Genomic DNA, 12,805 nt, shown 5'->3' with positions numbered 1-12,805 from the left:
TTTTAAGGAATATTATGGGGCTAACTCAGATCTATTCATAGAAAAGAACACAACAAAAAAAATTGCCTTGACCAACCGATAGAAAATGCTTTCCAATAGTAGCCAAGTTTATCTGCATTAAATATTGCTATGACCAAAGCTTCCTATAAAACTGAATGATCACATACAACTTCTTAAATAAATACAAAGGATGAACTTTTTTTTTCCCCTCCAAACAGTGACTTTGGAAAAATGAAAAACAATGTGGAAAACAATAAGTAAATAAATACTATTCTTGCCATTAGGACAGATTTGTACTGTCGCAGATGGAAGAAAGAAATGACATCTACAGTATTCACAGAGTACAACTGGATTTATAATTGCTTTTGCTGTAATAGCACTTGAATTAAAGCAGAATTTAGAAAATGCACTGCTTTGATACAGTATTTCATTTGCAAGATAGAAGAAAAAAACGTCTCAACCAGAGGAGTGAGTAAACAGGTGAAATAGCTGGAAAAATATTGAGACCTTCACTTATCTGCTTCTCCCCATATAAATACCCATGGAATGATTGAACAACCTTTCTCTTTGCTTTTCTCAGCTGTCCTTAATCTCTCTTCTACCTCCTGTTTTCTATTGTTTTTAAAACTGCCTAACATGGTACAGTTTCCATCCAATTAAAGGATTTAAAAAGTGAAAAGATGTGATTTTACAGCAGTCCTTTGCACTTTTTCCTCTTCAACTCATGTAAATGAGTATATTCAGAAGGTGTTTTCCACAGATACACTGTGCTGCAAGAGTGGTCTAGGTACATACCTTCATTATTCTATTCATCACTAATAGATTAGTACACCAAAAATTCTATCTTTACATGCAGCTTCCTATTTACCAAAATACATAATCTTTACATACAATGCATATGTGCTCTGTTATCCGTACCTGAAGCTGATGCAAATACCCAGAGATGTTTCTATTCCCATTAGTAATGGAGAAAAACCCAAATACATTCTGCTTTGATGAAAACAGCATTATCTTTAAGTCCTACTCTACAGAAATATGATCTGCAAAAATCAGACCATGACTTTCAGCAACTGGTACACCAGACCAGCATTTGTGATCAAGTAGACATTTCCTTTTGTATGTACATTAGTAAAACAATCCTGAGGTAACTACAGGTGTAATTTTCATGGAAAAACAATTTAGGAAAAAAATATTATTTTACTTCTATTTCAATGGAATCGTACCAGTGCAGAAATAAGAAAAGCCAGAATCACAAGACTTAGATCTTCTTCAATCAAGCAACAAAAACAACTATCACACAATGCACTTTAATTTAAAGATGTGTCATAGAAACTGGGTCAAAAAGCAAAACTTGCATGGTCTCATTACCCACCGTAGTTTCTGGTTATACTGCTTGACTTTCTCTAGCGATGCTGCATTAATCTGAGCTTGAAATTCTTCTACTGAAACACTGTCTCTGTAATAATATCCTTCCATGCTCTCCAATGCTATAAAAAGAGAAAGTAGAATAGAGGAGAGAAAAATCAGTATTAAATATTTAATATTCACCTTTGTAGCTTTGTTCACAGACTAGTGAATTACTTTCTAACCTTGAAGTTGTGACTCCTGTGGATTGCTGAGCTGTTAAGAAACAGTCATCAACTTCATACAGATCTCTTTAAGATTTCATTTACAAGGAAAATTATATTGCTGTCCCTGTAGAAAATACATTTTTGTTGCTCTAATTGAAGTACTACTAACCCTGAATGCAAAACCATAATTTTAATTTCTGATATATACTGGAAAAGCAGTGAAATGAACTTGGGTAGAAGAAAAGGATAAAAGTACCAGCCACTTTCACAGAGAGACCTAAATTTGTGCAAAGCCTCATTTGGGGAGATGTGGAGTTTTTGAACCTGTTGATATTTACACTGATATCTGAAAGCCTTCTACTGGAACAAGTAAAACAAATTTCTTTGGATCTCTGACAATGTCATATAAGCTCCTTTTTAGGTATTGGGTACGTCTCTATGTTAAAATACTTCACTCATCCCTGCTGTATTCACTTTACAAAAGCAAGGTCAAATATTGCTACAAGAATTCAGAAACTAAATAAAGACTTCCAGTAAAAGACGCTGTCCTCATACGATCATTAAGAAAAAAAGATCAGAAGGAAGAAAAAAAAAGTACAACCTTCTCATTTTTGTACAGTAACTTCCAAAAGCAGTAACTTCCAAAAGCAAAACCAAAAAAAAAAAAAAGAAAAAGAAAAAAGGAAATGGATGAAAAAAACAAAAAAAAAACAACTTACTAATCCTTAAATTTAACTACTCAGGAATGCTCACCCTGTTTTCTGACTAAGCTACATTAAATGTTCAAATGCTTGAAACATCTCAAGCAAATATGGTCCAGAAGAATCAAGATCCTTTACTTAATGAAAACTTGTTAAAGAGATTAACCTCTTTATTACATAAAACACAGGCTCTTGGCAAAACAGGCTTTTTAGGGAGGAGCATTAAAGATTTCACAATTAAGAACATTGCTACTTTAGCAATCCATACGCACTAAAGGAATTCATCACCCTATCAGAAAATGCATGCAAAGCAGAGTTCTGATGGAAACATGCTGCAGTCTTTACAGCTTCAGCTGTACGCAGAATATTAATTCTGTATTAAGCACTGCTTAATATGACCAGCTGATGAATAATTCATTCAGTGTGAAGGAACATGCAAATTGCACTCCCCTTCGGTGCTTTCAAAGTTTGCAGTTCTGTTTCTGTGCAAAAAATATTAAATTTCAACATTTAGGTTTGCCTCTTATTTAGTGTTATATCACACCAGAAAGCCCATACAGAAATATCCGCAGAACTCCATTTCTAACATGAGGTTAGTACAAATATAGAGCTGATTATCGGTACTTCTTGTTTCACTGGCATAAAGTTGGTTTTATCCTGGTTATATCACCCACCAGGAAACTCAGTCACCTGTCAGGACTGATTGGGGCACACAGTTCTGTTTCTGCAAGCACTGTGGAGTCATTCTCATGTTTGCTAGCAGGGAGTCCAATACTGTGTGCTTTGGCTCCCTCCTTCATTTGTAGAATTTAATATATTTCTACCTAGTATATTGAAATGCTCTTTTGTAAGGCCAGATTTCCTTACAAACTGAAACATATCTTCCATGGTACTCTTCTGTGGATATTAGGATATTACAACCTGAACGTATAGACAACTTAATGGGAAATAAATGGAGTGGGAGTGTGAGGGGGAGCTTGAAGAGTATTAGCTATTGGAACATGGTCTACATCTAGAGGCTCATTACAAGTAGATTACTTCAGAGATCTACACTGTTCAAAATCTGAACCAGAGGAGGTGACGCTTCCTGCCAAGTTTGCAGCTGCAACCAAAGGGCAGAAATCCATGTATACATTTATGCACAGGGGCACCTAGAAGGGGACCTAGACAGGCTGGAGAAATTGGGCAGCAGGAACAATGTGAAGCTGAAAAGTCAAACGTCAAGTCCTGCACCTGGGATGATGGAGCCTGGGGAACTACTCTGCTGAGAAGAATCTATGAGTCATGTTAGTTTGCAAACTCCACATAAGCCCTCGAAAAAAAAGGCAGCCAACCACATCCTAAATGGTGCTAAGAGAAGCATAGCTGCTAGACTGACATAAATGCTTATCCCTACTTTCTTTAGCATTCATTAAATTGCATCTTGAAGCTGTGTCCATTTTTTGTCCCCGTGGTACAAGAAAGCTGTTCATCAACTCAACAAAGTTTAATAGAGGGCCACCAAGATGGTCATAGCCTGAAGTCTCATGAGTAGAGAGTAGGGAACTGAGCTGTACAGCTGTACTTGATCGTTTCTGCGGGCATCTACTAGCATCGTGCCATTAGCTAACAGAAGGTCAAGAAGATGACAGAGCCAAGCTCTTTACAGTGACACAAGGTGACATGACAGTACAAGAGGCAACAGACACGAACCGGGAAAGAGAGGTTGCAACTGGATGTAAAGAAAACACTTTCTCATGATAAAAGCAGACAAACAAAGGAACAGGCCATCCAAAAGCTTGATTGGTTTCTTTTCACATTTATTGTTCTTGCTCAAGATCCTACTTGAAGAATCTCTGAGCAATCTGGACTGATCTTGTAGCTGAATATTATGAATAGATCCTCCAGGATTTCACAACCTCATGAGGTCCCTTCCAATCCAAATTTTTCTATTCTTCTGTGAAAAACTAAAACATAAAAAAGCACCTACATAATTATCAGTCCAAAGAACAATCTTAAACTGAATTTTAAAGATCGAATATTATAATTAAGTATATTAATTGCTGAAATCACAATTCTAATGTATGAAATAGATAAGACTGAATACCAAGAGCAGTATCTCAACATGCTTAAACCTCAATACTGCTAATCAAGATTTTTTGAATGTATAACTTAAGCATATGTTCTTAAGCTTAAGCAACTGTTCTAACAAGAGGAAGGATACATAATCAAGACTCGATAAACATTCTAAAACAAACCAAAAAAAAGTTGACAATCCTAATCCTGCAAATACAGAGATGTCTAAATTTAGAAATGGAGCTATGCAACACAGATAAAACAATACTGATAGGTCTGACTTGTTCCTTTGAAAAGCTATTGCATAAACATGATTTTCTGAATGTTCAGTTGAAAGCATTATAAACCACTGTATTTTCAGACAGGAAATAGCTTAGCTGTTTTAAGGTTGGAAAGCAAGAGGTAACTTCGCAAAGGAACTCACAGAAGATTTCAACATTCCTATCTAATAAATTTCAATTAAAGACGGGGATCTACTGAGTTAGTTTGATGGCAGTTCATTCAAATCTCACAGGAGAAAAGTAAAAAACAGAATCTCAGTACACTCTTTAATGAGAGGAAAAAAAGAGTTATTTTAAAACTGTTATGTAACTTCTTATCCAGGACTTCTTATTATTGGAGTCTAATAGACTATTCTGAAGGAGAACTCTTGGAAATTAAAGAAATTTGGTATGAGAAAGATAGGAGAAAACTTTTACTGAAAATTAATAAAGAGACGTGATATTTCAATGAATCTTTGCACTTTCATTTCAGCTCATTACAAAGTCACTATTATAAAGATTCAAAATATTTGGGGCCTCTAAAACAGAAAGGGAAAAATTTCTGCAAAATAAATTCTGCAGCAATTTCCTTGCCCCCCTTCTCTGAATCTAAATGAATAGGTATTTCCAAGGTTTCATCTGAACGAAGGCAATTTCCATTCTCTTTCATGTGCTTTTTTGTTTGCTCTACTGAAATGTGTCTGAAGCTCATTGTTCTCCTTTCCTCATATGACTGAACTCAATCTATTCAAAGAAACCCACTGAAGTCTATCCTCTTTAGTTTATTTAAAAATCAGACTCCAGAGATCTTATTTAAGAAAAATCATATACACAGTAAATTCTGCTATCTCTTCACGTATCTTATTGTTCAGTATTTCCTTTTACATTCTTCTCATCAGAAACCAAGCCCTCCATGAAATCCTCATTTGTGTATCTGACTTCCACCTGTTCTACACAGACCCTGGAAGCCTTTCTCAAGGTACAGTGCACTGTCAGCTGAAGGCAATCAGCACCTTGCATTTACCATTTCACTGAATCAAATTCCATGCTCCTGATGACTGTAATGACACTGCAGCTAATGCAGGCTGCCTGCAATTTATGAACAGCATGAGCATCAGTGCCTCCATTCATCATTTCAGTAATGTCTGCAGTGTCATAAATACAAAAGCCTGAAAAGGTTATTTAAGTCTTCATAACATTTTAAAGAGAGAGAATTCTCGGAGGATAAAAATTTAGCCTTCATATGTGAAGTAATATGAAAAGCCTACTATAATATTTGGAATGCAAAACACTTAACAGCAAGTTTCACAAAGAATGAAACAATACTGATGAAAGAGCATTCACCGTTGGTGTTGGAATAATATTACAGTTATAAAATTAGAAATGCATATCCATACATTTATTTTTTATCACAAATCTCAGCAGTTCTTAAATTCACATTTTAATTCTAAGCCTTCAATAAATGCTCAAATTAAACAACACATTTAAACATTAGAAGAACTATACCCTTACAGTCACAAAAGATTTAAGTCATGGTAAATAGGGTTTTAAAGAGACTTAAGCATTATTTGTAAGAATTGGAGAAAAAAAAAAAAAAGTTACCTTGTGAAAAAAGTACTGGGTGGATTTTAAATCCCCCTCCATTCTTCAGTCTTTGAGGAAGCTGTTCAAAATGGTAACTATCAAGGTAGAAGTAAACCTTCAGAGTTTGCCGGCTTCCTTCTGCTTGGTATGTGATTGGGACATCTGAAAATATAGTCAGTGTTAGTGCTTCATTAAAACAATCACACATCCTTGTCCAGAAACTTCTGCACCCCAAGTTCACATGGTTAGATCAAAATCACTACCAAAAGAAAATGATTATGTGCAGTATTTTACATCGTATTTAATGCTGCTCTGGTCACTTTTGGCCCATCCATTTTCAGAAAGTAGAAAAACAGCATAAATCCATCTTTGCCCTGCTGCCAATGGCACCAAAAATACTAAGCAAATACAGATGGCAGCAGTCTACATTGAATTCTCTGAAAATCAGAAGAAATGTGTATGTACAGCACATGGTTTGAAACCACTTGGGCCATATTCACATAGTTAATATTCACATAGTGAATATTTTTCACTATTTTTGGTAATAAAATGCACTTTTATTGATCATATAGAATTGGAAAAAAAATTGTCATTGAAAGTTCCTTTTTTTCTGAAACCACAGTAAAGATGATTGTAGCAGCAACACTAAAACTAAAAGGAAATACAGTCTGTTACACTCCTAGAGCACATGTACTTGCGATACTCCAGTCAAAAGACATAGAAAAAGAAGGTTATCAGGAGTACTTAGCATCAATTCTCCAAGGAGAAAATCATGCTTGATCAATCAAGTAGCCTTCTATGATGTTACGACTGGCTGGGTAGATAAAGGGAGAGCAGTGGATGTTATCTCCCTTGACTTCAGCAAGGTTTTTAAACTGTCTCCAATAACATCCTCATAGGTAAGCTTATGAAGTGTGGGATAGATGAGCAGTCAGCGAAGTGAACTGAGAAATGGCTGACTGGCAGAGCTCAGAGGGTTGTGATCAGCAGTGTAGAGTCTAACTGGGAGCCTGTAGGGTCAGTGCTAGGTCTGGTCCTGTTTAACATATACATCAAAGACCTGGATGAAGGGATAGAACGTGCCTCAGCAAGTTTGCTGATGATACAAAACTGTAAGCATTGGGTGGAAAGGAACCTTTTGAGGTTCAACATTGCCAAGTGTAGAGTTCTACACCCAGGAAGGAATAGCTGCATGCATTAGTACAGGTTAGAGGCTGATCTGCTGGAAAGGAACTCTGTAGAGAAGGACCTGGGTGTCCTGGTGGACAACAGCTTGGCTATAAGCCAGCAGTGTGCTCTTGTGGCCAAGAAGGCCAATGGAATCCTGGAGTACATACAAACTCTGCACGGCCAGCAGAGTTTGAGGGAGGTGATCCCGCCCTACTACTCTGCCCTGGTGAGGCCATATCTGGAGTACTGTGTCAAGTCCTTTGGTCCTCAATTTGCAAAGGACAGGGAGCTTCCACCAAGAGACCAGCGGAGGGCCACAAAGTTGATGAGGGGCCTAAAGCATCTTCCTTCTGAGGAAAGACTGAGAGACCTAGGACTGTTTAGCCTGGAGAAGAGACAACTGGGACGGCACTTATCAACACTTATTACTATCTAATGGGCTGTGTCAAGTGGATGGGGTCATGTTATCTTCAGTGGAATGCAGCAACAAGGAGCAATAGGCACAAACTGGAACACAGGAAATTCCATATGAACAAGAAGAACTTCTTTACTTTCAGGGAGACAGAGACACTGCAGTAGGATGCCCAGGGTTGCAGAGTCTTCTCTGGAGATATGGAAAACCCACCTGGATGCTTTCCTGTGTGATCAATTGTGGGGAACCTGCTTCAGCAGAGGGTTGCACTAGATCTTTTGAGGTACCTTCCAACTCCTACAATTCAGTAACTTTGTGAACAGTTTATGGTTAACTCCCCATCAGAAAGCGCTCTTAAAACTCTTAAAAGTTGTCACCCAACTTGGCAAGGCTTTGTTTAAAAAAATAAAAATAAATAATTAAAAAAAAAAACCACCACCAAAAAATCTTTGAGCAGATCGCTTACTTGACTTACAGAGAAGTAAAAATGGTCTTATATTAGCCAGTTCCTCTCACTAGTTTTGTGGAGGACCTTTGTTTCTTCTTTTTGTTTACTGCAGAAGTTCTCTTATGTGTGGTCTCAATCCAGCAAGGGAATTGTTTCAGAAAAGTTTGAAGTTAGGCAGACATGCTTTCCTCCCTTCCCAGGGGAGTTTGTTGTTTTGTTGTGTTTTTTGTTTTTTTTTTAAACTCACTACAGAAAATTCACTGCAGAAAAATCTCAACTTAGTGAAAAAAAATGAAGGAGTGGCTGAAAATGAGTGAAGGGTATAATAAAACCAGCAGTCTGTGAAGACAGTTCCTTCTTACTAGTTGGGCGAGTATTGGAAGGAAGAGTTCATGTCTCTGACTGTCTTCATCACCAAGTCTCAGAGGAAGTTTCTTGTAAGATTTAAAGCTACTCTGACAGCATTTGCTGTCTCTTAAGGAACTCATTCTTTTGAGATTCACTTTGTCTATCAGAGGAGCTGAATAACATTAAAATGAAATGCTTTTAATGCTTCTCCATCTTAGTTGCATTTGTTTATTAAGCTTCTTTTAAACACAACTCCTGAAAAACATTTTATTTTCCAGGGACTTTCCTTATGTGGTCACATACTCCCAATGGAAACTTCAATTAAACAGACACTTCCTCCCTCCAGGTTACTGATATTACCATTCAATGATTCTCCGTCAGGACTGATGTTAGCTGCATTTCAGGAACTCATGGACTATTAGGAGAGCTAACTGTCTATAACCCCAAGTTATACAACAGTTTCTGTGGAAGAGAATGTTCTAGGAGATAAAAATATTAGAAATACAGATAATATTTCTGAACAGCAATACCCAGATATTAATTATTATTACTCACTTGCAACTAGTGGTTCTGGCTCTGATTGTCTGAAGTAAAATGTAACTTTTTCCAAGTCAAACAGTGCAACCAGTGTATCCTCCAGCATGGCTTGTTCATCAGCCTAAAAAGGCAAAATAAAGAATGAAATGGTCATTTTAGACAGATGCTTTCTCTACTAGAAATAGCATGAGAGCAAAAGATAAGAATATAAGAAACGCTACAGAATACTGCACAACATTTTACTGATGCAGTGCATAAAGTAATTAACTCCCAGATAATGTAAACATAGCTGCTTCTACTGGCACTTTCCCTTTCATTACTAGTCCATAATTAATAAAATAATATTATCATTTCAAAATAGTAAATTAATAGGCAATTTACAGCTACCATTATTCCTTAGGGCATTTAATCAAGCAACATTATAATTATTCTTCATGTAAGACTTCAACATCTTGTCCTTGATACAAAGTTCTATATTGATTTACAAGATAGGCAAATCTGACAAGCAAATTCCACTTTTTTAGCAATCTGCTTTTAAAAATGCCGTTACTTCTGTATTTCATTTATGAAAACTAGACAAGAGTTCATTGTCTCCACTCTAGCCACCAGTAATTGAACCAATAGCTCAGAATGAGTACAGCTCAGTGATTTGCCTACAAAAACCTAGATGCAAATCAAGTAAACAGGTATATCAGCGTTGTGATTTGCACAACACTGAAATATCCAGCCTCATTTACTACAAAGTTTTAGGAAATAAATTACTAAGTTCTCAGAACAGCTTATTGTATCTTTAAAAAATATAGTCACCTGCAAGGATGGCTATCTTGAGCTAAATATGCAGAACAATTATAGCAGAAATCAATAATCACTTAAAGTAACCCTCTCCTAGCACATTAAGCTACCTAGAGCTAAATATAAATCAGAGGAGTTAAATTAGATGCCTAAAAGAACAGAAACAGTAGGAAGACAAAGAATAATCAACTAGCTGCCTGAAAAAAACAACAAACTATAGCTTGCTGAATTGCAGAAAGGAAAAAGAAATATTTCCCCTTGTATTTATGAAAAAGCATCACTGCTTGAAACATTTTGTTTCTTGGTTCAATTTATGAAGTCTCTGTGGAGAAAGCAACGTTTTATCAGCATAATAGTCCAAAAACCAGTCAGTGACTTGGGAAATCTCTGCACCACTGTTCATTCTTTACTGAACTCTGGCCATAACGAGTGTAATTTCTTTCAAATACCATTGTTTAAAATAACATGGATCATTTGTAAGCAAAATGGTCCTGAAAAAGTATTGAAAATGTTGCCTGTAGTTTTCCCTTAGTTAAGAACAGTTATAACTGAAATTCAGAATTTCTATGCAAACACACATACACAAGAGATGAAATGTAGGTTTAGGTTTTGTTTTTGTTTTTGTTCTTAAATCAACAATGGACAATGGATATTGCTGGTATCAGACTACATTTAAATAGCTAAGTAGCATGACTTTTCATTACAAAATAAGTCTATACAATCTTGAAAGGAAAAACAGAAGTATTCAGGGATACAAAGAAAAAGCTATTTACTGATGACACAACTAAGCACATATTAAGTCATAAGCATCAGATGAATTTACTCCTGTACACTGAGGACACAAGCACCAGGACAGTCTGGTGCTGAGTGGTGCTAAAAAGCATCCAAGAGAAGACAGGAGCTGGAGATCCCCAAATCATGCTTTCTTCACATACTTCTTACGTAGTGAACAGCCCTTCTGTTTCTAATAGGCAGTGATTTAGCTGTTTTTAAGCCAGAACAACTCATCCTAACACCATGTCCCATATAAGAATACGCATGTTGCTTGACTGCCTATGAGACTGGCACTTAACTAGCTAAGATCAGTGCTGTTCGACAATACCGTAGATTTCATGATTGTAATTTAGAAATATCTTTATTTTTATACAAGGACTGCTCGGACTGTATTTTATTACTTTGTCCTACAGCATCAGAGGTGGATGTTGTTGGTGGTATGGCAGTAGAGGCTGAACCTTCCCACTAATATCCCATTACATCTTGTTGCCATGTGAGGGGCAGTCTGATAAAATGACATCTGACATGGAAGTACGTAGGAAGCAAAGGGGTGGAAATGAATTCCTCCAAAGAGAGAAAACCATTTTACTTTATCTGAACACATGTTATGCTCTGGTAACGGGATATGTGAGCACAGTGAGGGGGGTTGGTGCATTTCAGCAGTGGCAATAGCTGATCACCTCTGCCGGTGCAGATTTTACAAGTGTGGCATGCAGGCTCTTCTTCACTGCTAGTGAAAATGCATAGCTAATGGGAACTGGGATGAAAAAGAGTGCTTTGTAGCTGATAATTTGCTCTATCAAATAGTGTTGTTGTGCTCTTGTATGTTACAATGTCCATGGAAACAGATAGGCATTACTTCTGGAGCAACCTAAGAAAAACTCCTCTGTTTTGAAAGGACATCTCATTAGCAGTTTGATGATGAGACAGAGAAAGAAAAATAACTTTTGGTATTAGGAACATTGTCATTTTTGTGGACCTCTACACAGTAAGATGTACAAATCTAACACTGGTTTGTGAAGTTTGATCCTGCATCCAATGTTGGTCAATTAAACGAAATATTGACAGTCACATTATTAACAGATCTTAAAGCTTAACAGTAAGACTAAACACTAGCACAAGAAAACCTCGTGACAACTATAAAAAAGCAATTAATTTTATGGGGTTAAACAAGAGTTTGAGAAGACTGACACAACCAGATTTTGCAAACTGCTTTAGAGTTCTTCAAGTTAGAAAGCACAAATCTAGTGTGAGAGGTAGCTTAAACAGCTGACGAAGCACTTTGTTTAGCTAGGGATTAGAGGACTGTAAAGCTATGTCCTTTTCAAAATTGTGCTGTCAGCCATGGCTCTTTGCCAAGCCTGTGAAGAAATAGCAAACTTTCAGTTATCCCAAGAGGCTATGAGAATCTGCCCTGTGCCAGGGGCAACACAGACTAGCATGCCCAGTCATTCAAAGGTATCCAAAACAGGTATTTCATTTCTGTTGCACCGCTACTCATTGCAAAACTCAAATTCTGGTTATCACCTAATATTGCATTCAGTGCTGAGGAACACGATGACAGCAGTGGGGAATCGTGGGTACATTCAATATCTTCTAAATTAAAACCAAAGTAATACTGTCTTTATGAATAACATATTTCCCATATCACAAACATTTCCCATATCTGCAATTATCTAAATCACAAGCTTCCCAAACAGCACCTAATTAAGTGACAAGCTAAGCACAAAGGACACAGAAAAACACATTTATAACAAAGAATGTTTAATCATGCTCCTGGCTTGGGTAACAAACATCGGCTGTTTGCAAGTACTTTCTGTGAGGGTTCTTACCAGGTTAGGTGACAGCAGTGACTGGAAATGAAGGAGAACACCCGCACTAGCTATCTGTTCCAACCACCTTCTGCTGGCCTCCAGAGTCTCCATTTCATATTCTTTGTTGTTGTCAAACATCTGATTTAAGGCCACCATAAGTTGCTCGGAAAAAGCACAGACAGTGGCCACTAGACTCTGACAGAAGACCATGTCTCGCCTCAGTTGTATCTCGCTGTCTGTGATGGATAAAAGCCAGAACAGGAAAAGCAAAGCAGAGATGGAGCAGAAGATTAATTAACAGTAAAGTAACTGGAACAGATCTTTTTATTTAAAATAACT

General features: G+C 36.9%; 1 protein-coding gene across 1 annotated transcript in view; it reads right to left on the bottom strand.

Moving 5' to 3' along the window:
* PREX2 (phosphatidylinositol-3,4,5-trisphosphate dependent Rac exchange factor 2) overlaps nt 1-12,805 on the bottom strand; it is a 176,629-nt gene that overhangs the window by 37,976 nt on the left and 125,848 nt on the right. Inside the window, exons 32-35 of the mRNA XM_031604865.2 lie at nt 12,485-12,702; nt 9,105-9,207; nt 6,190-6,333; nt 1,373-1,487 (exon numbers count right to left, since the gene is read on the bottom strand). Coding sequence (XP_031460725.2) covers nt 1,373-1,487; nt 6,190-6,333; nt 9,105-9,207; nt 12,485-12,702 — 580 coding nt within the window. The remainder of the gene's footprint in view (nt 1-1,372; nt 1,488-6,189; nt 6,334-9,104; nt 9,208-12,484; nt 12,703-12,805) is intronic.

Source organism: Phasianus colchicus, chromosome 3 (assembly GCF_987193195.1).
Source record: "Phasianus colchicus chromosome 3, bPhaCol1.hap1.1, whole genome shotgun sequence".
Lineage (NCBI taxonomy): Eukaryota > Metazoa > Chordata > Aves > Galliformes > Phasianidae > Phasianus > Phasianus colchicus.
Note: the sequence above shows the minus strand (reverse complement) of the source record. Positions and strands in the feature narration are given on the sequence as shown.